Source organism: Heloderma suspectum, chromosome 1, assembly GCF_057233095.1.
Source record: "Heloderma suspectum isolate Gila_16-S chromosome 1, 16-S_ref, whole genome shotgun sequence".
In the NCBI taxonomy this organism is placed as follows: domain Eukaryota; kingdom Metazoa; phylum Chordata; class Lepidosauria; order Squamata; family Helodermatidae; genus Heloderma; species Heloderma suspectum.
In genome coordinates, this window is record NC_139458.1 from 296,504,481 (window position 1) to 296,531,940 (window position 27,460).

Sequence of the window (27,460 nt, forward strand, 5' to 3'; positions counted from 1 at the left end):
ATAGGACTTGTTACTCTGGGGGTAATAGGTTGTGGGAAATGGGTCCTGTGACAAATTGTGATGCGAGACTATTTTCATTTTAATCAAAGGTACGTATTGTTTTACTGTCTTCATAGTTACCTTTATTGTAAACCTTTTACCCTGCTTTATTTAAAGACTCTGAGCATCTTACAATAACTAATGCAAATGAAGCAAATAAGGGATATCTAATCTAAATTCGTACACCAGTACAGATTTGCACAATATGTAGAGGTATAATAAGTTATAACAAATCCCTTTCTTCATCATGGCCAGCCCCGCTCCAGCTCGGAGCCAGTGAGTGGCTGAAGAGGCATGCTGGCTTTCTCCACCTCTGCCATGCAGTTGAAGCTCCAGCTGCACAGCACTAGCAGGCGCAGAGACAAGCCTCCACCATCCCTTTCCAGCTCAGAGCCGATTCTCAGTTGGAGAGCAACGGTGAGGCTTGTATCTGCTCCTGCTGGGTTATCAGAGCTCTCAACCGCCCAGCAGAGGCAGAGAAAGCACCTTCTCCACCCATGGAGAACCTCAAGGTAGCAGTGCCCAACGCTCCTGCCCCACCCAAACTTTTAAAAAATCTGGCTATGGGCTGGATTAAGCCATGAGCTGGATCAGGCCTGTAGGTCAGTGGTTCCCCACCCCTATTCAAAGATATTTTGGCAGTGTCTTGAAAACAAAGCTATGTCTTATCCTTCTTAAGCAAATAGCATATTACAGTTGTATATCTGTGAAGTAGTTGTAGTTCTGAGGCATTTGAAAGCAAACTATCTGCTGTAAAAGTAAGGAAGCATTGTACAGAAAGTAGTGTATTTCTTCCCCTAAAAGTTCTTCCTTCCATGGAATTACTACTGTTGTCTTTGATTGTTCTTATGCATGTTGTCAATGCCAATTATGAATAATTTATTTTTATCACTAAAGAAGATTGTTTAGGAACGCTGAACTTTTTTCCCCCACAGAATGATACATTTGCTGATTTTGATTCGATGACAGATCGCCTTTTGGATGAAATAATACAATATATTCAAATTTACAACCTAACAATTTCAAAAATCAGGTAATCATTCTACTGTGCTTTGATTAGTCTCACCAGAACAAGCAATGTAGCCATAACCTTGGAGTTTCTGGGCAGAATCCTTTGGAACGTTTCCGCCCCCGCCAATTGTCTTCCTCCCCACGGCTTGTGAAAAGGCAATTTAGCGCTTCAGGGGCAACCCGAAACAAGCAGAAATGCTCGTTTCTGGAAGAAGGCAGGCTGGCTGAGCTCGCAAAGCAGGGGCATAAGCATCAGGTTGGGTACTGCCCTCTGAGTAAAGCACAAATGGAAAAGTAACTACTAGACAATCTCTTCTACCAGCTGATTTGCAGATTATGTTTCTTGTACATGAGTTTAGGAAATAGTGTGTCACATGTGACGGTCGTGCACATACCTGCAGTTGTCACCAGCTTCCTAATGGGTTGGATTCACATCTTTAAAAATAAAGATTTTTAAAGATCACCATAATGGTTTAGAGTACAATCCTAACTCCTGGAGCTAGCTCACTGGATGGTTAGGACTGGGCAGAGGTCAGTGAAGAGGAGCTCTGCTGGACAGGGTGAGGGGGTTCTGTCTGTCCCAGGGACCCCATTACACCCATAGAAAGCTCCATGGGCAGAATACTGCTGGTAGCACCCTGCCAGCAATAGCTGGCACAAGGCCCCAAAATGGGAAGTTTGGAGGGTGGGGTTCTGGTGGCTTTGGAACCAGTGGATCTAAAGCTCCAAGGATACCACGACAGGGCCAGTCTTCAGGCCCCTCAACTGCACGAGTCTGAAGCTGGTGTAGCAAAAAGTGGGGTGGGAAGGCCTTCCACCATTGCAAGTGCAAGATGGTAGGGCTTGGGATGCAGTGGTGGTTCAGCCGCTCCCCGACTCCACTTTGGATTGCTTTGTTGGATCCTAAATACCCATGAGTGGAATGCTATTCACAGGATGCTCCTAGTGGGAGAAGTGGGGGTGCGGAGGGAGGCAATCCCTCTGCAGCCCCCTGTGCCACCAAAAAGCTGCTCTGGAGGGTTGGCATGGGGTGGAAGGGCAAGTCAGAATCCAAGCCATATTTTTAAATACACAAAAGTAGGAAACCATCTCATTCAGCAGCACTGAGAGCTTTAGATACCAGCAGCATAAAAGAAGTACTGAAGTGAGACTGCAGAAAAGCTAAATCACTTCTGTGTACCACTCTTCACTACGGAAGATGCTGGGGAATGCCTGCATCTAACGCGCTGTTTTTGCAGTGTTTTTGAAGAATTGTGTCAAACAGAAATTACAATTTCTAAAACATGAATTGAAAATAAAGCTACACATACTGTAATGCCATTAAATAAATCTGTGGTGAGTTCATGTTTACAGAATACAGTCCTGGTCAGGTCATCTCAAGTAGGACGTAATGCTCTGATCACATTCAGACTAGACTATTAAGATGCCACTCTACATGGGGCTGCCTTAAAACATGGTACAGAAGCTTCAGTTGGTACAGAAAGTGGATGCCCAGATGCTTGTGCGGAATAGGTGTTCCGAGCATATTATGCCAATTCTATATTGGCTGTGTTGGTTAACTATTTGCTTCAGGTCCCAATTTAAAGTGCCAGTATTAACCTCTAAAGCCCTAAATGGTTTGGGACTAGGTTGTTTGAAGGACTGTCTGCACCTGTATGAACCTACCCAGGCTGTAAGACTGTCCTACTCACAAGCTCACCAGTAACCTCAATTGGGATGACGGGGTACACCTTTTTGTAATGGGCCCATGTTCATGGAACTCCGAAGGGACGTACAGTTGGCTCCTTCCTTATTTTCCTTCAAGTGGGCTTTAGACCTTTTATTTTCAACTGCCTTTGGTTAAAGTAATGCATACAATCCTGAAGTTGATGGCAACCATCTTAAGTGTTTGAAGGTCCTTCCAACCTACTCTTTGCATAGGCACTGTAGGAAATGCATGCTATTTATTACTGTGTGTAGGTATGTTTTGCAAAGCTAAGATAATGTACCAATTTTCATTTGCAAACCTTTTAAAAAACATTTTTCCAAAATGTCATACTCCTTTTTTTCTGTTTTGTTCAGTTTTATTGGGCATTCATTAGGTAACTTAATAATCCGTTCAGTGCTTACAAGACCTAGGTTTAAATATTACCTCAGCAAACTTTACACCTTTCTGTCTCTGTCCGGACCACATCTTGGTACACTCTACAACAGCAGTGCTCTTGTTAATACAGGTAAAAAAAAAAAAAAAGTTTTTGTGTTTATGTTGGAAGTTCAAGCGATATTTGTGCGATATACATTTCATTGGATATATGTGGACTTGCCTCTCCGTCATGAAAATAAATGGGGAAGGCCATGTGCTCCTACATACAGGTGGATGTTCAGGAGCAAACAGAGAGCTGGGCAGAAAACTTTGCAATAAGTTTTAAATGTCACCAGCTTCTTATCCCTTTAGTGCTTAACTTTGTTTGGTGACCTACGAAGTGTAGTACAAAGCATCTCAGTAAAAACGGACATTATATTCTTAAAATATTAAATTTCTGGGGAGAGCATTTGTTTGGCCCCTACAGAGCATATGGCGGGGAGGCGCATAGGACAGTTCGGATTCCTGGATCTGAGGTCAGAGGCAGTGCTCTGACCTTGGACCCAGGAATCTGAGCTCCCCTCCCCCTTGCAGCAAAGGCAACCTTGGAGAGAAGGGAAGGGGTGGTTCGAGGGCAGGGGGGACTTGAGGAAGCAGGAATATAAGCTGTCCCCAGCCTTCTTCCCTCTGCAGAGCCCTAGCTAGATTAGCAAAAATGCAGAGCAGGAGAAGCACGGAGACGATGATCACCTCTGTGCTCCTCCATCTCTGCATAGGATACCCATCAACCTCCAAGTTTGGAGGCTGATGGGCATCCGGATAGGATTGCACCCTATATTGAATTTTTGGGTCTGAATTACTATTTCATTTCAATAAGGAAATGTGAAAAAATAAGTGTTCTGACATGCCCATCAAAAGTATCTCTCCGTAACTGAAATGCTTTAAGCAGACAATCCATAATTTTAACCAGACAGATGAAGACCTCTGGGTGGAAATTCTGTTTCTGGACAGAGTAGACAGGACTACACAATGATGGATGACCTTCCCATCCGAAGACACTCCAGTCTTTCTACCTGCAGAGGGACAGATATAATCCACCTAGCTTTCTCTTACAAAACATAGGACTTCTCATAAACCTAAGAAGGGTTGTGTTACTTCAGTCTTCAAAATATACAGTTCTCCAGAAGCTCAAAGTTGGATATTTGCATCATTATTTTATACACTACATAGGAAGCTTACTGATAGGAATGTCTCACTTTATGAAAATTCTAAACAATTTTATGAAGCATTAAACAATATACAACCTATACAAAATTGAATGTTGTATTGTGAGACAATTGAGGGAGGCAAAATAACCTGCAGTTCAGATACAGGAACTGTATGTATGTTTTGTTTATGAAATTTCTATACCACATTTCAGCTGAAGCCCCCAAAGTGGATTATTTTGTGCTTCAATAAAAATACAGTAAGTGTTAATCTGCTTCTGTAACATAGTAAGACAGGGAGCTAACTGGCCATCCCATGGAATGGCATTCTATATTAGCCTTGCTTTGGGGCATTTTAAATTGTCATGAACATACTACTTGCCTGAAATGACATTTTTGGCTTTTGATGTTTATCTGATAAGCGTGCTAATAATTTTAGTATGTTCATTTGAGATAAGAGAATAGGTATAGAGAAATGTATAGAACTCATGATGTGAATGTCAACTGGAGGACTGGGTACTGGTGACACATCACAATAAATATAAGAGTAATTATTTTTATGATTTTGTTGTGTATACTCACATGTACTGTACATTAAAATATAGGTCTCTGGTTTATGCAGAAGTGGAAAAAGTCAGGGTCTTTGCTGCAATTGACCTGTCGAGATCATTCAGACTCCCGGCAAACCTTCTTGTACAAACTTAGTAGAAAGGCAGGTAAGCGGTAGCAACGTCTTTAAAATATTATGTTTCTTTTAAAGAATCATGTGGTTTCATTTATACATTAGTGTGTTGTCAAACAACTTGGCTACCCTATGAACATATCCTGTACCAATGCAGTCAGTTATTTCAATTCTAGCAGTATTCTAAAGAATTTATGCAAGTCTTTTATTAATCAGATAACATTGGATATTGATTTTTAAAGGGTATTTATACAAAGCCTACATACTAAAATAGAAGGAATTTCATACATTTATAAAATCTGTTTTATGTTAGACCCCAGAGAAGCTCATCAAAAACAGGTAGCCCATGTTGGAACATTTGAACAAACTTATGGTGACAGTAAAACAATATTTCTCACAAAACACTTTCTCAGGCTAAATATTAAATAAAAAGATTTGGCGGGGGGCGGGCATTGTTTAAGTCTTAAGATAGTAATGGAGGATATATTTTCAAGCTAATTGAGTTTAAAATGGCATCTTTGTGTAATAGATCTCAGGTTTCATTAGGGATGGCAACAACTGTTCCACTGGAAATATAAAAAACAAAAATACCAGAAATTATATGAGCCTCCCTATAGCTCTCTGCTTCCAAGTAAGGCAGAGAACAGAACTAATGAATTTGGAATGTATTTCTTGTCTGGAATGTAATCATGTGAGCAAGCTTCCTATAAACAAGCTTCCTATGTGTATGCAGTAAAGCTGTGTATTTACCTTGATAAAGCAAAGGACTACAGTGCTTGTGAAAATGCATTTCTCCCTTTTCCTTCCAACACAGATTTTGCTCAATTAAAGCTTCAAGCTTTACCATTTTTCCATAAAGTGACAGTCTTGTCCCTTGTGTCTGTTTCAACTTTAATTTCTCTTTCTTGAACTGTATATTAGATTTTTATTTATTTACAACATTTGTATTCCGCCCCCCATCTAAAACAGATTCTGGAGTGGTGAACATAAGAGGTACAATAGTAAAAACGATAAGATTAAAACACCATATTAAAAATAGAATGCCAATTAAAACCGTGGTCGGTTATTTAAGGAATGCTTCCTGGAACAGAACTGTTTTCAGGAGGTGCTGGAAGCAACACAGGGTGCTCCCTGACTGACCTCCAGGGGCAAGAAGTTTCAAAGAAAGTTGGCCACTGCATGGAAAGCTCTTCTCTGGGTGGACTCCAGTCAGGCCATAGGTCCATGTGGAACCACCAGGAGCATGCCCTCTGATGACCTCAGTGACTGGGCAGGTTGGTAAGGGAGAAGGCGCTCTCTGAGGTATCCTGGTCTCAAGTTGTTTAGAGCTTTTTACACCAGTACCAGAACTTTAAACCTGGCCCAGTAGCAAATGGGCAGCCAGTGTAGTTCCCTCAGCAAAGGAGTTGCAGGCTAGAAAGGGGCAGCGCCCGACAGTAGCCGAGCTGCTGCATTCTGCACAAGCTTCAGCTTCCGGAGCAGGCTTAAGGGCAGCCCCACCTAGAGCGCTTTGCAGTAATCCAGTCTTGAGGTTACTAGCACCTGTACCACTGTGGCCAAGCTATCCCTGTCCAGGAGAGGCTGTAGCTGGCAAACCAGCCAAAGCTGCTAGAAGGCACTCTGAGCTGCCACAGCCACTTGAGCCTCCAGTGACAATGATGGATCTAGGACACCAGACTACAAACCTGATCTTTCAGAAGGAGTGCAACCCCATCCATAACAGGCAATAAGCCTCTCTCCCAGACTCGGGAAACACTCACACAGGGCTTCTGTCATGCCAGGATTTAGTTTCAGTTTATTGGTCCTCATCCAGCCCATTACTGTGTCTAGGTGCTGATCCAGGACTTGCACAGTCTCTCCTGATTCAGATGTCACAGGGAGACAGAGCTGCATGTCATCAGCATACTGATGGCATTTAGCTCCAAATCTCCTAATGACTGTTCCCAGCATCTTTATGTTGATGTTAAACAACAACATTGGGGACAAGATGGGACCCTGCAGAACCCCATAACTCCAGTTGCCAAGGGACGAGGAATGGTCATCAAATGTTACTCTCTGAAATTGGCCTCACCGGACAAGGACCACTGTAACACAGTGCTTCCAATGCTCATCCCACGGAGTCAATCCAGGAGGATACCATGGTCAATGGTATCAAAAGCCAATGAGAAGTCGAGCAGAATTAACAGGATCACGCTCCCCCTGTCCCTCTCTCAATAAAGGTCATCCATCAGGGTGACAAAGGCTGATTAAGTCCCATAACCACATCAAAACCCAGACTGGAATGAATCTAGATAATCAGTATACTTCAAGATTGCCAGCAGTTTCTCTGCCACGACCCTCCTTAAAAAAGGGGTATTTGCATCTAGACAGTAGTTGTCTAGTACCATTGGGTCCAGAGTGGACTTCTTCAGGAGTGGTCACACTACTGCCTCCTTAAGGACCCTAACCCCTTCCCACAGGGAAACATTTACCACTCCTTGGACCCACCCAGTCATACTAAATTTTATTATGCTAGCTTTTATTAGCCAGGAGGAGCAGGGATCAAGAGGGCATGTGATAGGTCACATTGCTGCAAGCACCTTGTCTACGTTATCAGGCTGCAGCAACTGAAACTGATCCCATAAAATCAGGCAGGTGGTGGCATCAGACACCTTGACTGGAACTGTGCTAACAACAGCATCAACTTCGCTGCAGAGACAAGTGATTTTGTCCTCAAAGTGTGATGCAAAAAGATCACAGCAGGTCCTTGAGGGGGCCAGGGCCCTATTTGCTAGGGTGGATGTTAACAGCCTCTGGACCAGCTGGCAGAGTTCCGCTGGACAGTTACTTGAGGATGCAATGGAGGCAGCAAAATCAGCCTCCTCTGCTGCCTGCACTATGTGCGCACTATGCGGTAGGCACAATTATGTGCTCTAGAGTGTACTCGGTCATCTTTGCTTCAAGTCCTACACCATTTGCGCTCTAGCTGATGTCCAGCCTGTTTCATTGACCTCAGCTCCCCAGTATACTGAGGAGCAGAGTAGGCTCTACAGTACTGGAGAGGGCACCCAGGTGAAATCAAGTTGATGGCCCTCCACATCTCACTGTTCCACAGTAAGACTAGAGTGATGGCTGGATCACCAGCTCTCTCTACTGGAAAATGCCCAAGAGAGTTCAGAAATCCATTGGATTCCATCAGCCTCCTGAGACAGAGCATCCAAATGGGTCCCCCACCCCTGCAGGAGGGAAGTAGTGCTGTGAGTTTAAATCTCATCAGGAAATGGTCTGGCCATGACAATGGGGTTATTTGGACCCCTCCCTCCAATTTTCAGACTACGCATGTCACAACTTGGAGCAAAAACCAAAACCAACACATGCCCTGCTTCGTGAGTCGGGCCAATGACAAACCGAGACAGCCTCATGGTTGTCATGGAGGCCATGAAGTTCCAAGCTGGAACTCCAGAGATGGCCTCAGCGTGGAAGTTGAAGTCACCCAGAACCACTGTTCTGGTTTCCTCCAATACCACACTTGAGACAGTGTCTGCCAGCTCAGTTAGGGAGGTTGGTGGGCAGCAGGGTGGGTGGTACACCAGCAGCATCCCGAATCTATCTCTATGGCCCATTTATTGATTATTTTATCAATAATATGTATAATCAGTTTGATATTTCTTTGTATCTACTTAGCATATGTTGCCTGATAAATCCAAGATTCAGAGGAGCTTTTCACATGACCTTTATCTCATAGGCTGGAGACTCCTTCACATAGGCTTTTCAGCTCTCTGTTTGCACAGAAGTCCCCTATGCTAACCCTTTGGAGCAGGGCCCATAAAGTGCAAGGGGCTGTTGCCATAAGGACATCATGCTCCCCCGCCCCATACACAGAAGTACTTCTGCTCAGCCATGGGAAGGTGTGCGTCGGTTCCAGTCTTTCTTAAGTCCCAGGCACAGCAATCTCGTGGTTCCTGAAAGAGTGTCCAAGGGACCATAGAATGGTGCAGATTTCTCTTCCTGAGACCACAGACATAGCTACAACTGCAGGAGGTATATCCGAGTGCAGATTTCGCATCACCCACCTCCACCCCTTGCAGCTGCTGCAGCAAGTTCTGCGGCAGCTTCTCCTTCTGATGTTGCGACCTTGGAAAAGAGTCAGGAGGGGGAAATAGGATCGGGACTGTGGGAGGGAGGGGAAAGGAGAGGCCATGGGTCCATAGTATCAAAGTGCCTCTCCATTCCCCTCCCTGCTCACCAAAAGGTTGGTCAGCTAGATGAGCCGAGAGGCCCCATCTAGCTAAAAAGGTTAAAAAGCAGGAGAGAGAGGTGAAAACAACACCATTGTTCTCCTAGCCTGCCTGCCATGGCTTAGAATAGATGGAGGGCTCTGATCTTGGAACCTGCTGACTATAGTGTCAGTCCCTTAGGATTATTCTCTAAGGGTGCAACCCTGTGCATGTTTAGACAGAAAAAAGTCCCACAACTCCCAGTGTGCCCCAGCCAGCATCTTCTCTACTACCCATACACAATCTTTCCTGGTCAGCAAAAAATCATCAAGTACGTTTGTAAAATGTATGTGTGTTATGATAGATAGATATAAGATACATTGTGGTTTTATATTTACCGTTATTGTCTTTTCACAGGTCTTCAGTATTTCAAAAACATAGTATTAGTAGGATCTTTGCAAGATCGTTATGTTCCTTATCATTCTGCCCGCATTGAGATGTGTAAAACAGCTCTGAAGGATAAACAGACAGGTAATATTTAAAATGTAGACATCTGTGAAGCAGCTTAAGTATTTATTCTTCAGACAACTTTAGAGAGACGATTCGAGACATCTTGGGGCTTATGCCCAAAGCATGCAATCTTAATGTGAACACACCTGTTGACATCTGAAGAGTGTCACTCCCGGGCAGTAGTTATCCTCTTCAGACCTGGGACCCATCTTTAACCAGTCATGCAAAATGGATACCATGTACAGAAGTACAATGCTCAAGCAGTCCATATAGATGAAATGACACATGTGCCTCTCACACCACCACCACCCCGGCCATTTAAATATGAAAAATTGAAAGTTGGACTTAACATGAAGTGGTGTTCTGCTCAGCAAGGTGTGGAGCAGGGAGGAAAGGGTTAACTCTCACTTCTGTAGAAGGCAGGGCCAATCACATCAAAGTCAGCCTGAATCACTTGCACCACCAACAGAACACCCTCCAGGTGGTCAGCTCATACATCTTAGATGTTGACAACTTTCACAATGCAAGGATTGTGTCCACTACCTTGTGTGACAGGCTGACATTTAGGAGTTGCTCCCTGTCAACTTCCATGCACAGATTTGGAGCCACTCGACATCCAGATGGAGGAGTGTCTCCTGGAAGATTAGATCTGGTCATGTTGGCAGTCTCCAAGGAGGGGAGACGCTGAGACTCACCAGGTCTGAGACCCAGGGCCTCCTGGGCCAGTGCAGAGCGATCATTAACACCTCTAGTTTCAGAAGCCTGATCTTGTGTAGCATTCTTGCATTCAAGGGAAATGGTGGGAAATCATATAGGGCAGGGGTCCCCAACCCCCGGGCTGCAGACCGGTCCAGGTCTGTGGCCTGTCAGCAACCGGGCCGCAGGGGTGTGCGAAACCCCCTCACCTTGGGTCCACGGGGGGGGGGGAGGCGATCCATCCCTCCCCCCCGGAATCCTCGCCAGCCCCGGCCGGCTCCACTCCGCAGCAAGTCCACAGAGCTGCCGGCCAGCTCCAGCCGCTGCTGGACTTCTGGCCACTGGTGGACTTCCGGCCACTGGTCCATTTGCGTCCCTGTTCTACAAGTAATAGGCTATGTAAATCTTTACGTAGCCAATTACTGCAAAGAATAGGGACGCAAATGGCATCCAAGCGGCCGGCAGTCTGCCAGCGGAACCCCCCCCCCCCCCCCGGGGTCTGTGGAAAAATTGGACCAGTCCCTGGCGCCAAAAAGGTTGGGGACTGCTGATATAGGGGACCCACTGACCAAACTGAATGGAGGGCATCCATTGTGACTGCATGATGATCCTGATAGTGGGGCAGAACTTGTTTTACCTTTGAGTTTTCCCTTGGAGCGAACAGGTCTGTGATCGGGAGACCCCAGCAGTGGGTTAGGAGCCAAAATACTTGAAGATATAGGGTCCACTCAACCTGGTCTACTTTCTCTCTGCTCAACCAGTCTGCCAGTATGTTGAGCATCCCCTGCATGTACTCTGCTGTGATCAAGGTCAAATTATTTTTGACCCAGGAGAGAAGTAGTGGAATGCCATGCCTAGAGATCCAATTGGCCCCTCTGTTTGTATTCTGTCAGACAGCCAAAATTTGGTGTTTTCAGCAGATCTTCAGGCTAAACTAACTGGTTGCCATATCTGTTGTTGGGGGCGGGAGGAGGTATTTTTGCTTTGTGTGGCTATATTTTTCTGTTTATGGATTGTTTTAAACTAATATTTTAGAATTTTTTTTAGCTGCTTTGAGGGTTGCTTGATGGAAAGGGAGAATATGAAAGTTTTAAGAAAAATCAATAATGCATCTTCCCTTTTTAATATACAGGTCCAATATATGCTGAAATGATCCAGAATCTTCTTCTGCCTGTTCTTCAGAACCAAGAATGCAATTTGGTTCGTTATAATGTACATTGTGCATTACCAAACACAGCTGATTCTCTCATTGGAAGAGCTGCACACATTGCTGTTCTGGATTCAGACATATTTTTAGAAAAGTTTTTTCTGGTTGCTGCCCTAAAATACTTCCAATAGGAATAAAAACATTGTAACAAACCTGGCTATTACCTCATTAACAGATGAATCAAATAATGTGTGATATTAAACTATAGCTGCCGGTGTATTTTAAGAGATATTTATACTTTTTTATATGGAAGATAATTTATATCATCCATGTGAAGAGCTTTTTTAACATCAACTTTACTTTCTAGGTAATGTGGCTGTGCAATATTTTTTTTAAAGTTTGTTTTTACTTTTTTCTATTTTTCTTTTTTGGGGTACCTAATTATTTCAGAACTGAGATTTAAGCACAGTTATGTATAGTTGGTGGGTTTATTGGCTCTTAGACTGCAAAAAGGTCAGTGTTATTTGACTACATTTTTATGGGTCTTTAGATGCCAAAACAAATCTGAATTTTAACAAGTCTAAGAAGGTATTAAATTTGATAGTTCTATTTAGTATTGTAGAAAGTTGAACTGGAAAAAAAACTGTTGGCTGCTAAAATAACTACGATAACTGTATGTCTGTTCAAGACCACTCTTGAGACATCTATTTGTTATATCACTACATTGTAACTGTTTTCTACAAAATCATTACCGAACATGCTATGCCTATGGAAACTACATTTTTCTACTGATCTCAATAGCATGTTGGTTTACATTTTCATCTTTATTACTGGAACTTCAGTTTTCATAAGCAAGCAGCAATTAAGGATTTTTGAATGTTGAAATGTGAGCTGCCTTCAAACTGAGTTTTGCAAAATTTAATAAAATTGCTCTTAATGTCAGTTCAAGTTCTTCACTGAACCTTTTACATGGGACTTCCTTGTATGTACATTTTTTAAAAAAGCAAAGGTTATAAATTTCTGCAATACTTTTATGAATATAGATTTTTAAATATTAAGTTTTATTGAAAACAAATTACTGTAAATAGAAATCAATTGCATCTTGAAATGGAACAAAATGGTAAACTTTAGTGATACTGATAAATGTTTTTAATATACAGGAATGTTAAAGGTCTGTTGAATTCTTATTGGTGCTGAACAGCATTGACTTTAATATTCATCCCTTTTTATCTGTTTCAAACAGTAATGCACTTAAAGGTGAAGCGATCTTGTGCATTCACTAATTGTAATGAACAGGTTATCTGAAAATATAAATTAGTTGTATAGCTAGTGCATGTTTATTTTTTAGCATTGTGTTATTGCATCTAGTGTTAATAAACTGAACAAACTTCTAAGAGATGTAGAGAAAAAGCAATGTTTTGCTTTTTTCAGTGAGCTGAGGAATATGTATAATTCTGTAGTAAGCAAGACCACAGTTTGAATATTGCTTATTCTTACCATTTTTCATTGCAAACACTTCAGTGTCCTTTAGCTCACTTGTTTTGGAATGGATCTGTTGAAACTTGTGTCCTTCTGTGTGATTCAAATGCTTGCAACACTTCCAGACAATGTATTGCTCTTATAGGAGGTGCTATTTGTTTTTAATTCTGTGGACTGACATACAATGGTTTGCAGTGCTTTACTGAATTTTATTAGGGATGTTTTATTAATAGATATTGCCACTTGTTCATTTTACCTGTTGCTCTAACAGCCTGATAGATCCATATTTCTTCAGAAGTAAGTTCTATTGAGTTCAAAGGGAGTTACTCTTGAGTTAGCATGCATAGGATTGTAACCTTGATCAGTTGGAGTGGCAGTATGTACTTTTTACATTGATTCAAAAATATTTGGTTCCTTGTTTATGCATTAAATAAGCAGTTCTATTATTGAAATATTTTTCCATTGTTGGCCTTTTGGGAGCTAAGGCACTAACAATTCTCCTAACGAAAGTAGGCAAAGAAAAGTAATTAGACTTAGCCCTAGTTGATACTTAAGGGTGGGAAAGCTCTCCTAAAAGAATTAGAATGAACATGAATGTGTTCTTGAAATCTATTATTGTTCCTTGCTTAAATTCTTTTTTCATTTAATTTCTAGGACTGGAGTTTTCATACTAGCATAGTCTGTATACGAGAAATCACTTAAATCTATGATCAGCCTGTGGTTGCAAATGGTACATTGACTAGTACAAGGCATGCTGCAGCAATGGAAAATGGGATTTGTTGCATGTCACATTTATTTAAACTATTTTTATGCCACTTCTCAGCTAAAAGGCTGCCATAGTGGCTTACATGCAATCTGTAAAAGAAGATAGTCCCTGCCTACAGGCTTACAGTCTGAAAAGACGCAACACACAAGGAAAAAGGGATGGGAAGGAAAGAGGAAAAAAGTAGTCTTTCAGTAAGGTTGGTGGAATAGCTGTGCTTCCCCTCTCTCCCTCTGTACAGCCTACTGTTCATGTACATCTATCATGTCACATTTTTAGTCTTTTTCTTCCTTAAAAGCAGTAAATAAACTATTATCTCCATATACTCAGCTTGCTATGACAGCCATTCCCTGTACTGATACACAACATTGTTAAGTCTATGGTTTAGGTTCCTGTCTCCATTACCGATTCACTTAACAGCACAAGAGCTGCTACTAATGTATCTGGTAGAAAAGGGTAGATTTACTTGGTGACAAGGCTCTCTGTCACACCGTCGCATTCTGAGTCTCTTGTGGTCACTATTGTTGTACGTTTTCTAATCCCTCCCCCCCATCTGGTCCCTATGAGCCCCCGGTATTGTCACAGCTCGTTATGCAATTATTCCACTGGCATTTTGCAGCCTAACTGTTGTCATTCCATTTAGTTGTGAGTTGATGAGTGTTTTTGTTTGGTTTCATTTCACTTATAAGACTAGTGTTCAATTTCATTCTTCTCTGTCCATAGTTATTCCAGCATTGTACTATAGATACTGTCATTTAGAAGGGTTGTTTTATTATACTTTCACAACGTGAGGCTTATTTCTTTTCAGTGATTGTTGTAATGTAGAGTTTATTTTATTTTAACTCTGGCTTTCTTTAGCTGCTCTTTCTTCCATGACTTGTGTGCTTCTCCCCCCTCCCCAGTTTGCTGCTTTAACTTTTATCCAGTTGCCATCCCTTCCACCCATTTCAGTATTCATTTCATTCTAGTATCCCATGGAGTTAACTACTGAACACTGGTCTCTGTGTTACAGCTGATGTTGCTGCCTCCTGTACTATTTTTCAGATTGACGTTTGTCTCTGAAGAACCCATTAAGCGTCTTAGGGCGCAATCCTATGGATGTTTAGATGGAAAAGAGTCTACAACTCCCAGCATTCCCCAGCCAGCCATGCTGGTTGATGCACACTAGGAATTGTAGAACTTTTTTTCTGTCTAACCATGCATAAGATTGCTCCCTTAAGCGCTTAGTTTTAAATCGGTCCCCAACCTTGGGCACATTTGGAAATTTGAGAAACTGCTGTGGGCACCACAACAAAATGGCTTCCATGGATGATGTGGCTCGACACATAAGGGCTGGGGTGGGGACCTGTCTAGTCAAAAGCAAGCTAAAGAGGTGTGTGTATTGGGGGGCGAGCAGGAATAGTGAGGCTAGCGCCTGGAAGGGACAGTGGGAGGTTTGGGGAAATAGCAAGGGAGAGGGGAGAGAAAGAGAAAAAAAAGCTATCCTAAATTTTCTAAAGTGGTGTATTTTAAAAATGTTTTTTGAAGGGCAGGGAGTAGAGAGCTTTAGGATGCTGTTGGCGGTCCCTACGGGCACCACATTGGAAACCCATTCCAGACATTGGGTTGGATCCAGAGAAATGCCAGTGGAAACACTGCCTCCCTGCTGCCTCTCCAGGAGGTTGGGAGGGAGGGACTGTCACCTTCTGCTGAATGGCTATGGTAATAGCCAGGCTACCATATTCGTTTACTGCTGGCTTTCATACTTGTTAATAATGGCTGCAGCAGCAGCATAGTTCTGCTTGCTTCTGGTAAACAGGGCAATGAAGATGATCAGGGGACTGGAAACAAAGCCCTACGAAGAGAGACTGAAAGAACTGGGCATGTTTAGCCTTGAGAAGAGAAGACTGATGGGAGATATGATAGTGCTCTTCAAGTACTTGAAAGGTTGTCCAGGAGAGGAAGGCCAGGATCTCTTCTTCATCATCCCAGAGTGCAGGACACGGAATAATGGGCTCAAGCAACAGGAAGGCAGATTCCGGCTGAACATCAGGAAAAACTTCCTGTTAGAGCAATATGACAATGGAACCAATTACCTAGGGAGGTAGTGGGCTCTCTCCCACACTGGAGGCATTCAAGATGAGGCTGGACAGCCATCTGTCAGGGATTCTCTGACTTGGATCCCTGCATTGAGCAGGGGGTTGGACTCGATGGTCTTATAGGCCCCTTCCAACCCTACTATTCTAGGATTCTATGAATCTCACAATTATGTTAGAACTGTTTAAGGGTAGTTTCTATACCAGTTTCAAAAGTAGTTTTATAAATGTGTGCCATTGCTTTGTCTTGTAGCATATTTCATGTGGTGCAGTGGCTAGAGTGTTGAACTGGGAATTTGGAGATCCGAGTTTTAGGCCCCACTCAGCCATGGAAGTTCACTGGGTGCCTTTGGGCCAGTCACAGACTCTCAGCCCAACTTACCTCACAGGGTTGTGGTTGTGATGATAAAATAAAAAGGAGGAGAATAATATAAGCTGCCTTGGGTTCCTTGAGGAGGAAAAAAGGCGGGATATAAACGCAATAAATAAATCATCCACAGCAGCCACACAAATAAACGTTAATTCAGAGTAGTAACTATTCCATGGTTCTAAGCTTACAATTAACATGGTCACTCACAAACATGCAGGAAAAAGGTTTGCCAATTTTACCATTCCTGGTGGTGGCTGCGTGCTTAAAAGGGAAACTGCTTCGAGTTGAAATTATTCTGGAATTTCTGCAGGAGCCACGGATTCGAAATACCGGCGGAGGTGGAGCAAGGCAAATATCGTGTGCAGCGTGATCCTATGTATGTGTGTGTACTAAAAGTGCTGCTGAGCTCGCAGGACCCTGCTTCCTTCAGCTCTAGTCCGAATGCTATGAAGAAAACTGGCGGAACTACTCTTCCTAGAAAAAGAAAAATCCTCTGCTGCTCCTCGTCCTGTCTCCTTTCTAATCTAAAAGAACACCCCCACCCAAGCTTAAGCTGCAAATCGAACTAGCGAACACACCGCGTTCTGAATTTTGTCGGGAAGCTTTTATGAGTCACTACAGCCCTGTTGGATACGAGAATGACGGGAGAAGAGGCTGACCAGAGGTGGGGCTTATTGGCATAGTCCCGCCTCCTCCACTGCATAGGCAGGTTCCTGGAGAGCCGTGTCAGAGCAGACTAGGCCCTGGTCCAGCCCGGAAATGGCTCTGAGGCTGTCGCTCGACCTGGGCCGCTCTTTAGTCCCAGTAGTGGGACAAACTAGTAAGCGGGTGCCGGAAATTGGGCGCGGGAAGACTGCGAGTGGGGGGGTGAGAGAAAGAGCGGGGGGGGGGCTTGCGGTGACGTCTTGGCCCGTCCTTTTGCAGCTGGGTCAGCTGGCAAAGTATCAGCCTAGCCTGAGGCAAGATCTTGCTTTGTTTGAACTGGGACTCGGGGTTAGTTACGCCCGGATATATTCGTGGTTCGGTTGGAGCAAATGCTCCTGGGCCCTCAGTGGGTCGAGGGCCCGGTGCTGCTGCCGTCACACGCCCCCACCCAGCCTTCCAGAAGCGTTGTTAACTAATGCTAATCTTCGGCTCTCCAGGTAGCTGCCCCTCCCTCTAGGCTCTGACTGCTCCATTTGCAGCTGAGGCTGCGTATTGTTTCTCCTCAGCTTAGAGGCGGGGGAGGGAGTTCAACGGCGGGAAAGTCTAGAAAGGAAGACATGAGGAAGAACCGCAGTCCTGGCGGCAGCGCTTGCTCGCTAGTTTTTCCTGCTTGGCAGGCAACCAACCGGCTGCCAGCCTAGCCGGTGCGCTCGTGCGTATAACAAGTGTGACCCATGGGGTAGGGGGAATGAGAGGGGGAGAGGTCTAGAAGTGGAGCAGTGAGGAGGGGGCTTGGTGTTTTATGGTACTTTTTTTCCAGCCCTTGTCTGGAGCCCCTTAACTTCTCCCACTCACAGAACAATCCTGTAGATGTCTACTTAGACTTAAGCTCCATTTAGCTTAAATGGGGCTTGCTCCCAGATAAGTCGGTGCATAGATTGCAGCCTCAGACGTCTGCTTCCCTGCCCCGGTCATAGCTTCAGTAGCTTTTACAGTCTCCCTCCCACCCCCCACCCCGAAAATGTATTGCAACCATCTTCTGCCCCTTCATTTCAATAGCTGGTGCGAAAGGTTGCTTTGTAAATTGGGCTGCAAAATGGAGAAGCTGACACAACTAGGAGTGGAATTTTTGTGGGATCAAAAACAAATCATTGGCTCACTGGGCATGTACTCAAAAGCAAACCATTCCTTAATTCCTTTTCTGTGCTGAGAAAGTGTGTGTGGAGGCAGGAGGTAGGAAAGAATTCGTGTATGGGGTGGTGTTGTTTTTATAAAATCTTCTGGAAGGAAAACCAAGAGTAGAACAGAACATGGACTAGTGCATTTTGTTAATGATTGGGGGGGGGGGGCAGTGTAAAGTTTCAAAAGGTAGAGAGGTGTTGGAGCTTATCTGTATGGGAGATTAGTAATCACCCTATAAGATCTGTTCCAGTAAGTGTGTGCAGATTCCATATGCCCATTAGTATTTCAAAGAAAAGCATTCTACACGTGCTCAGAGAGAGAGAGAGACACCCACAACTTCATTTTAAGACTGGGGAGGTAACAGGGTGCAGTTTTCCAGAAGACACTTTGGTGCAAATGTTCAGTCTCTTTCTGCCTCATCTGCCTATGTCTCTCTCTTCCCAGATCTTCTCTCAGATACTCATGTATAAGAATGTCTTTGTGTTCATCAAGTGAAATGGAGGAGGATTTGCTGGTATCGCTGGTGTTTCCATTCCCTTCTACTGCATTACCTCTCCTTCCTATCACATATATGCTTCCAGCCTTGAGGGTCTTCTTCCACTGCTCATCTGTCTCCGATCTTTGCAGCCATTTTTTCCTTCTCCCTAAAACTGATTTATTTTGCCAATCTATATCACTGTCCTTTGCACCCATTCTCTCAGACCTAGTATAAATAAATATCTGCAGGCTTTAGTAGTTTTAAGCAAAATATGATTATGGTACTGGTAACAATATTTAGTTCTTAATAGTAAGCCTCACAGTAACTATCTTGGTTTTGCTTTGGCTTAACTTCTAGGGCTGCAGTTTGTATGCACAGTTACTTGAGTATGAGTAAAAATGCTTGGGATCAGGCTATTAGTTTCACTGAAAAAGCGGGGCTGAAAATGTGCTCTTGTTCAATTCTGTGCACAATACTTGCCTGGGAAAATTGTATATCTCTGAGTCTCAATTTTCCCTAGTGCTAAAATGGGACTGTGTGATTAAGAATATGAACACAATTTGCTGTCCCTTTAAAATTGCAAATAATAATTAAAAAAGTTATCTGCTGTGGATTCAGTGCCTGGCCTTGGGTTTAGCTCTTGCTTATCTCTCAGCCTCAGTGTCTTCCCTGGAAAATATGAGTATTAATTGGTTAACTTTGCTCAAGTCTTCAGCTTCCTGGCCATTTGAGGGGATTTGATGTTAGAATCCCTTATTCAATATAATACAGATCATTCCAGCATATGGCTTAAGAGGTACAGTAGATAATTGGCTTTGCCCCCTGTGCTGTCATTTGGGGTTTTGTTTCAGTTGGTATATACCAGGGTTGTTGTTTTTTTTAAAAATCACATATTCATTTGGTGGGGAGGGGGGGCTGTTGTTGGAACTGTTCCAGTGCCTCTGGCCACTTTAATCTGGTCTCGGGGTTAGTAGTGCAGTAATGTGTGAAGGGCTTCTTAAGGCATAATTTCGGATGAATAACTAAAGTGTGTATGTGGGGGGGGGCAAGGGGGGATGAAGACACCAAGGGGATGACTTATTGAATGGATCAGAGGATCATTTACATAAATGCCTTGCCATGGTGTTGCAGCTGGCGCAGAACTCTGCAGCCCGCCTGATTAAAGGCAGCTGTCAGCGAGATCACATCACTCCAGTGGCTGGGTAGCCGGCCAGATGGGCGGCTAATAAATCTAATGAATAATAATAAATAATAACTGAATGGTGAACTTGTAGCTGCCCATCTCCTGGTCCCACCCTGCAGTTCTAACCTGTTCCAGGAGGTGGTAAGCCACAACCTTGCCTAGAGTCACCACCCTTCTGTCCTTCCCTGAGGTAGAACTGATGGAAATCAATAGATTTTCCCAGTGTGGTTATGAAGCGATGGGTAAATCTGCACCAATTTTTAAATTTCTGACACTTGTGCACAGAGGTGCTGATGGGAGAGAAAAGGTGGCAACTCTAAGTCATCACATCTGTGGAATGTCAGACCATTCATACTCACTTTCAGCACAAACCCACACTGTAATTCTTTGATATTCTTAGTGTCCAGATTCACACTAGAAGGGAAGCTGAGAATGGCTGCCACTCTTTAGCAACCCCTATATATAGTAGTGACTCCTCTGTTCTCAGAATCTGATTTGTCTGTTTTTGTATCATGCAGAGTTTGGTTGGGTGCGTGTTGTGACTTTCTATAGTTGTTTATCCGTGGTCACCTAGTATAGATAAGTTACCCCTTACACATGTAACCACACTTTTGCACTTGAACAAAAGTCACAAAATGAGAAACAAGTGATGTTTTCCCCTTCTTAGTGCATGCTTGGGGCTGGAGTGGTTATGGTCCAGGTTGATAATTGTGTATGTAGTACCAGGTGATAGTTGTTTTATTTCAGATTCATTAATCTATGGTAAAAGGGCCAAAGTGTTAGGGCTGGGTCCCAGATTCAATCTCTGACATCTCCAGTTAAAGTCTTTTAAGTAGTTAGGGTTAGGGAAGACCCCTGCCTGATACCTTGGAGATACGTTGCCAGTTGGAATAGATAATCCTGGGCTAGATAGACTAATTGTCAGCTTCATATACTCACAATTTAGGGAAACACAAACTCTTAATTTCCACCCAAAGGTATTACTGTTAATCATTTTTGAAGGCCTTATATGTTTAAACTATTACCACAATCCATTTGCTTATGTTTGTGGGGTAGGAGGAAATGATGTATCTGCACACTGTAGAGTAGACTGACTCGCTCATAGCTGTCTAGATGGACACACTGGCAAGCTTTCACATGGGCGTAGTATTGTATACCATCATTTTAGGCTTAAATCTTCCAAAGTTCTTTTCTTTATTCATTCATTCATTCATTCATTCATTTATTTCATTTCTATACTGCCCAATAGCCGAAGCTCTCTGGGCGGTTCACAAAAATTCATCCAGATTTGTACTGGACTTTCTATTATAGTGCTTCACTTTTTTGTTCATCTATGCTGATTTCAACATTGGAAAAAGAAGTATCCTATGAACGTCTTTCTTAATTTGATCTATGTTTGTATATAATAGGGTCAGTTTTGCTGCACAGCTCTTTGGGAAGTACTAACTTTGGCACAGAAGGAAACGCTACATCTACCAAGCAACCTCTTAAGAAACCAAAATTGCCGGTAGGCCGTTTTGATGAGTCAGAAGAATCCAGTACAGAGAAGGAATCATTAGAAAGTAAGTGTGAGTGTGTAAAATATAAATATGAACATTGGAAAAATAGGACTAAGATAGCCCTCTTGAGTCAGGTAGTAATGGCAAACACCCAGTGCATGAAGAACTTTAGCTGGGTATATTTAGACCTTACAACATTCATTTTTAATTGTTATTAGTATCTGTTATCCAGGTTTTAGAAACATAATTAAAAATAGCATCCTTTATTTCCTGTGTCTGGGTGAGAGCTCTGAGATATTGTGCACTCGGTATAGTGCAGATACTAAATTCACTGACATTCATAGCAGCACAGATGTTTTTCAGTTTGATAATGGGAAAATTGGGCGGGTGGGTTGAACTTACTTATAAGGTTCATTTTTACTGCCTAAATAACCCTGTTTTAAAAGTAAGATCTTCCATTTAGGTTGTTCACCCCATGGCATCTATTTTTTCCCTCTGTACTGCCATGTCTTTTTATTATGTTATCTGTTGAGTAAACTGAGTTTCTGTACTATGTCTCATAAAATCATAATTATTTCGCACCTTTCAGCAGTTTTTCTTTGAATTTCTAAATATGTTTCTAGTTGGTAACATGTTATATAATTGTAACCTGAGATGGTAATAGTTAGAGCATATATAAGCCCTTAGATTTATTTGGTCTTTATTTCAAATCAAGGTAAAACAAATACTATGCAGTCAGTATTATGCTGGGTTAAATTACTTGAGGGAAATCCTCAATGTGGCCTTTTAATATAATTTGCTTTCAAAATTGCTGTCCCATTGAGGTATAGCAAAATATTTTAGTCTAGAGTTGTTCTTCCCCTACTCTTCCTGCCATGGGTGCATTTGTTATGCAGGTATGTCATGGAGAGATAGTTATGAGATGTGAACAATTGTAACATTTACATATAATCCATAAGTCTGTATCTGAAGGGGTAAGCCTGTCTTAAATTCTAAGCAGGGGGAGGGGGGAGTAAATATGACTATTCTTGGATTATCTTTGTTTCACCCCAACATACCATGACAAGTCTGGAGCTGCTCTACCATATATCCTAATCCTGGGAACTATTCCTAAAGCAGTTTATATTATTGCATGAATTCCACAAGCAAGTTTCTATAAATATTCAACCACCCAAGACTTTTTAAACTATCTTCCATTTGGAGTCAGCAAAAGCTCCACTCCCTGGATTTCTCACTGCATCTTCTGCCAGGAGGGCAGAGAGAGAACATTGATTTCTGATTCAAATATCACCATTTTCTATTAATCTTCTGTAGCCTTTTAAGATATCACTTGCCTCCCTATTATGGCAGCTAGGGCAAGTATTAGAAGCTAAAGCCAATGTTTTGCTCTGATCATTTCCTTTATTGCAATTCTGTGTTCTTTGTATTTGTTAACAAACCTGACTTTGGGATAAGTAAATTGGTGTGCTCAGATACTGTGAAAGTCATCTTACCTCACATTAATGTCTTGGTCCTCTCAATCTAGTTACTGCAAAAATGTGTGCTAACTCTTTGGGGGAGGTGGGTGAATAAAAACTGAAAGCTGTCACTTTTGTAACTCCGTATCCCAGTTAGATCACTCCTCCTGCACTTTAACCCTTTAGGGCGCAATCCTGTTGATTTGTTCATATACTTTATGGTAGATTTGGTCCCATGGCTAAAGCTGGAGCAAGTCGGCAACCAACTAATTTGGTTCCTAATGACTCCCTAGTGCCACAATAAGGAGAAGGGTAAGGACTCTCCAAAGGATTTCAGGAACATCATATTTAGTAACACTACAAGTCTGATGGCTCAGTAGGACTATCTATTTATTAGCATTTTGCTGTACTTTCTTTGCAGGATTTCCAGATGACATCAATCCCATTACAAAAGAAAAGGGTGGACCCAAAGGCCCTGAACCTACTCGTTATGGCGATTGGGAACGGAAAGGACGCTGTATAGATTTTTAAAGGGCTCCATACTTTAATGTTACTGATATTTGGGTGGAGGTAAAACTGATGAGGAAATATCACCCAGATGAGGCAAACTTTCTTTCTGCATTTATGTGCAGTAAAGTGTCATATTTCCAGGACTTATTTAATTTCATTTGAGAAGGATACATTCTGTGGATAAATATATGTTAAAGTACAAGTTAGAACAGTGTGTTTGCTTTCTTTGACCCTTAGGTCATTGGTGGTGATGTGAATGTAATGGCTGGTAGAATTTAATTAAGGCTGCAATCCTAAACATATTTACTTTGGGAGTATGTCCTGTTGAATTCTGAGGGATTTAACTTTCATATAAGGCTTTTAAGACTGATCCATGTGACCAGACTTTTTCAGCAATGCAGATTTCAAAGTTACTTCAAGGAAAATCTATGTTTGTTACTTAAAGACTGATGTGTGGCAAAGCAATTGATTGATCTCTCGTGTATCTTGGTTTCTGTTTAGAGTGTTATGAAGCAGGTAACATTTCCCACTTAATGTGCAGACACAGTTTAAGTGTGTGATGGATGAAATTGCTGCTACTCATCTGACTATAAAGCATTTCGAAGTTAACACATTTAGACCATTTTTAGATGTTGGAATCAGGCGCACTGAATCCTGCACAATGGTAGTCCCTGAAGATTGTTTAGCCACTAGTTTATTGCGATTCTCCTACCCCTAATATATTTATCCATTGTTCCCCAGTACAGAATAAATTGCTTTTCCATTTCTCTGGAATAAATTATCTGGATTATGCTGTCATTTTCTTTCGCTGAGCTGTGACTTCCATTTAAATAAGAGTCTTGTCGAAATTATTAGCTTGTTTGTTTATAAATGCAGACCAGAAGTGTGTATTTTTGAAGGGGATGTATACCCAGGTTTTGGAAATATCAAAAATATTCTTGCTGATTTGTATTCCATGGTGCTAGAGAAAACCCCTGTATTAATTTTGGTGGAAATATATTTTTAAAACAATCTCGCCAAAATGGAATTAGGGGGAGTATTCTGATTTTTGGAATACTCAATCTTTTCTTGGATTCCTGTTTGTTAAAGCTGAAAACTTTCTGAAGTTGGGTGAAAATCTGTTGAACAATACTGTTCTGAAATCTTGAGAGGTCATCTTCCTACAATTAAATTTTTTAGACATTTCCCATTGCTACCCATGAATGTGCCAAGTTGCACCTTCATAACTTATACAAGGGTATTAGAATTTAGGTACATGACCACATATCGTGTATCCAAAACACACAGCTATTGATTTAATATGATACAAATTTCTGTTTGAAAATTCTGGTTATTGTTTACAAATAAACACATTAATGGCCCTTACTCCATTTTCTCTCTGGAAAAAAGCAATTAGGGAAGAAGTAGGCGAAACAGAATGTTATCTCTGCTATAGTGACGAAATGCAGAGTGAGGTACAATACCCCTAAACAAGCAATTTTGTACTTCAGTAATTTTAATTTCTGCAGCTGTCAAAACATGTATACTATGCTGTTTGAGCAAAGACTTTTTGAGGATCATATTTCTTATGATGTAAGTGGAATTCCTTTCTATCCTAAAAAGCAAACCCCAATAAATGTATTCTTGTGAGGCAGCATTTTTACTTTAGTACAATAGACTGTTCTAGTCTCTCTTTGCTGTGGTAAGGTCTAACATGTATGGATTTAAGATGTAATTAATAAAGCTAAGCTGTCATTAAAACTATCATCCTTTTAACATAAGTGAAGAAGTTTTGAAGTGCCCAAGTAGAGTAGGTCTGGATACTATGTTAATACTTGTCTACGTGTCATGGTTTTATTGGTTGGTTTGTTGTTGGGATTTTAAAAGAATGAACTTCAGTGTATATTTAGAAAAACAGACATCCAACTCTGACATGGCCACTGTCAGAGAATATATCTTTGTGACATCACTTGATGTTGACTCCTAGTCTGGGCTTTGTCTGTTAGCTGCAGCTTGTTGGGAATTCAGGAGATGGTCAGGGACAGTCAACGTGTAGTCCTCTTGGATCTGAGAGGGCACAACTGAAACAGGTAGGAGGATTCCATATGATCAGGTATCACAAACCTATCCATGATATTATTGAGGCCCTGGATAACTGGGTCAAGAAAGAAAATTTATTTATTTATTGAATTTATACCCCACCTTTTTTCCTCTTGCAAGGAACCCAAGGTGGCTTACATTCTCCTCCTCCTCTCCATTTTATCCTCACAACAACAACCCTGTGAGGTGGGTTGGGCTGAGAGTCTGTGACTGGCCCAAAGTCACCCAGTGAGCTTCCATGGCTGAGTGGGGACTAGAACCCGGATCTCCCAGCTCCTAGTCCAACACTCTTGCCACTACACCACACTGGCTCTCAAAAGGAAAGGTCCTTATAGATTTCCTAAAGGATGCCAATGAATCCTAAAAAAACAATTTTTTGAAGGAGCAGATTTGAGATAAAAACACAGAAGGCATGGATCACAAAGAATGCTAAACATATAAAAGATACCCTTCAGGGAATGATGATGGGAATAAAATACCTTGTGAAAGAGAGCGTAATAGTCTTAACACTGAATTAGAGAGAGTACGTAATGATTACATACGGGCTAAAATAGGAGAAGGCTTACATAGTCCATGCTGTTCTGGCAAATGTGAGTTGATTAGAAGGGAAAGATATCATTTGAGAGAAGGCATATCTTACAGGATTCACTGGCACAGTCTCAGCAGAAAGCAAGAATGAATGACATGAAAAAGCTTACTGCACCTCTCCCAAGCAGACAGAACTTCTCTCTTGTGTCTGAGCCTATACCCCAATCACTCTTTAAGACAAGGAAATTATGGGCAGGAATTTGGACTACCATTATTCAAACTGCCCCAGTGAATTTTCAAGACATCCAAGCCTTTTAGAAGGTATGGGACCTATGCCAAGAGATAACTGGATGCTTTTAGATAAGAGATTTACGGTATGGTGGTTTGATGACAGATGACTAGGCTATGGTAGCGTAGTCAACTGGGCATGTATAGTGGTATACAAGGATCTGCAACAAAAAGTTGCAGTGAATGTTCTAGTCAGTCATGTTCCAGGATACTCCATTCCATTCCCTCTCACACCTGGTTTTCTGTCCCCCTCCCCATCCCTGCCAGCAACAGATAATTAGGATTCTTTGGGGTTTTCCCCCTTGTTTTCTAAATATTTTTTGTACTGCAAATCTTGAGATTTTCCCAAGTCTGCTGGTAACTCCCTCTTACGTGTGGGTGGCGCCATTTTGATTATATAAGCATTGGAACTCTCACTTGAACCACCAGAAATAGAAGGAATGACTTGGGAATAACCTAGGGAAATGGCAGAAAAATCAATGCAGATTATGTTTGGCAAAGGGAATTCTGTGCCTGAAACTGCAGGTCTGTATGGCTACTGCTAGAAGGGTCTCCTGGAGATATTTCAGGCAGACTCCTCCAGCTGCATAATATCTGTATTGATCCTCATCTTTTATAAATTGACTATGGCCGTACAATGTCTTTGCTTAAGGATAGATTTGCTTACAGGTGGATTTGAGAGTAGTGCTGGGAGTGGAGAAAAGATACTTAAGACCACAAGAAATGACATTTTGGCTGGATGGTACAAATCTGACTCAGATACAGAACAGCAGTAGATTGAAATTTGTTCCATGTTGAACATTTATACTCTTCCTTTGGGTCAATTTACCCCCAGGGTTACAACTCAACACAAAAATTGTGTAATAGTATAGTAACGTGTAGTGCCAGTGTGCTGTAGTGGTTAGGGTGTTGGACTGGGACTCAGGAGATCCGGGTTCTAGTCGCCACTTGGCCATGAAGCTCACTGGGTGACTTTGAGCCAATTATTGACTCTTAGCCTAACCTGTCTCACAGGGTTGTTGTGGGGATAAAATGGAGAGGAGGAGGACTATGTGAATCAACTTGGGCTCCTTGCAAGAGGAAAAAAGGCAGGATATAAAATGTTCTCAAATTCTCCACCACATTTCTCAGTCATTAATATTTGGCCATACCAATGCCAAAATATTGAAAAATGATTGCTGGTCCAGTACAAATGAAGGTTGACTGCTGTGCCAACATGAAGCACATGTTAAAGTGATGTTGGGAATGAATACATAACCCATTTAAATTGCTAACATGTTTTGCATAAACTAATGAAAGATCTGGGATTAGGACTGAGTTTTAAAAAGCATTTTGTACAGAGTGGACAGCTGGAGATGGGAGAAGCCATCCTGAAT

General features: G+C 42.1%; 2 protein-coding genes and 1 long non-coding RNA gene across 10 annotated transcripts in view; 2 read left to right on the plus strand and 1 right to left on the minus strand.

Moving 5' to 3' along the window:
• FAM135A (family with sequence similarity 135 member A) overlaps positions 1 to 14,120 on the plus strand; it is an 83,160-nt gene extending 69,040 nt beyond the window's left edge. For all 8 annotated transcript variants that reach the window (XM_084826883.1, XM_084826882.1, XM_084826879.1 and 5 more), the window contains 5 exons: positions 975 to 1,072; positions 3,112 to 3,263; positions 4,923 to 5,033; positions 9,613 to 9,726; positions 11,534 to 14,120. In XM_084826883.1, coding sequence (XP_084683009.1) covers positions 975 to 1,072; positions 3,112 to 3,263; positions 4,923 to 5,033; positions 9,613 to 9,726; positions 11,534 to 11,739 — 681 coding nt within the window. In that variant the 3' untranslated portion in view covers positions 11,740 to 14,120. The remainder of the gene's footprint in view (positions 1 to 974; positions 1,073 to 3,111; positions 3,264 to 4,922; positions 5,034 to 9,612; positions 9,727 to 11,533) is intronic.
• Positions 927 to 16,901, minus strand: LOC146359247 (uncharacterized). The gene is made up of 3 exons (XR_014786593.1): positions 16,475 to 16,901; positions 9,594 to 9,707; positions 927 to 4,185 (listed from the first exon to the last, which is right to left on the minus strand). It is a non-coding gene; the product is annotated as an uncharacterized LOC146359247 (long non-coding RNA).
• A 62-nt stretch (positions 16,902 to 16,963) lies between these two features.
• On the plus strand, positions 16,964 to 23,970 carry SDHAF4 (succinate dehydrogenase complex assembly factor 4). The gene is made up of 3 exons (XM_084826888.1): positions 16,964 to 17,055; positions 21,133 to 21,285; positions 23,101 to 23,970. Exons 1-3 carry the CDS (start codon positions 16,995 to 16,997, stop codon positions 23,208 to 23,210), a joined length of 324 nt encoding a protein of 107 aa, XP_084683014.1. The 5' UTR covers positions 16,964 to 16,994; the 3' UTR covers positions 23,211 to 23,970.
• The last annotated feature ends 3,490 nt before the right edge of the window (positions 23,971 to 27,460 follow it).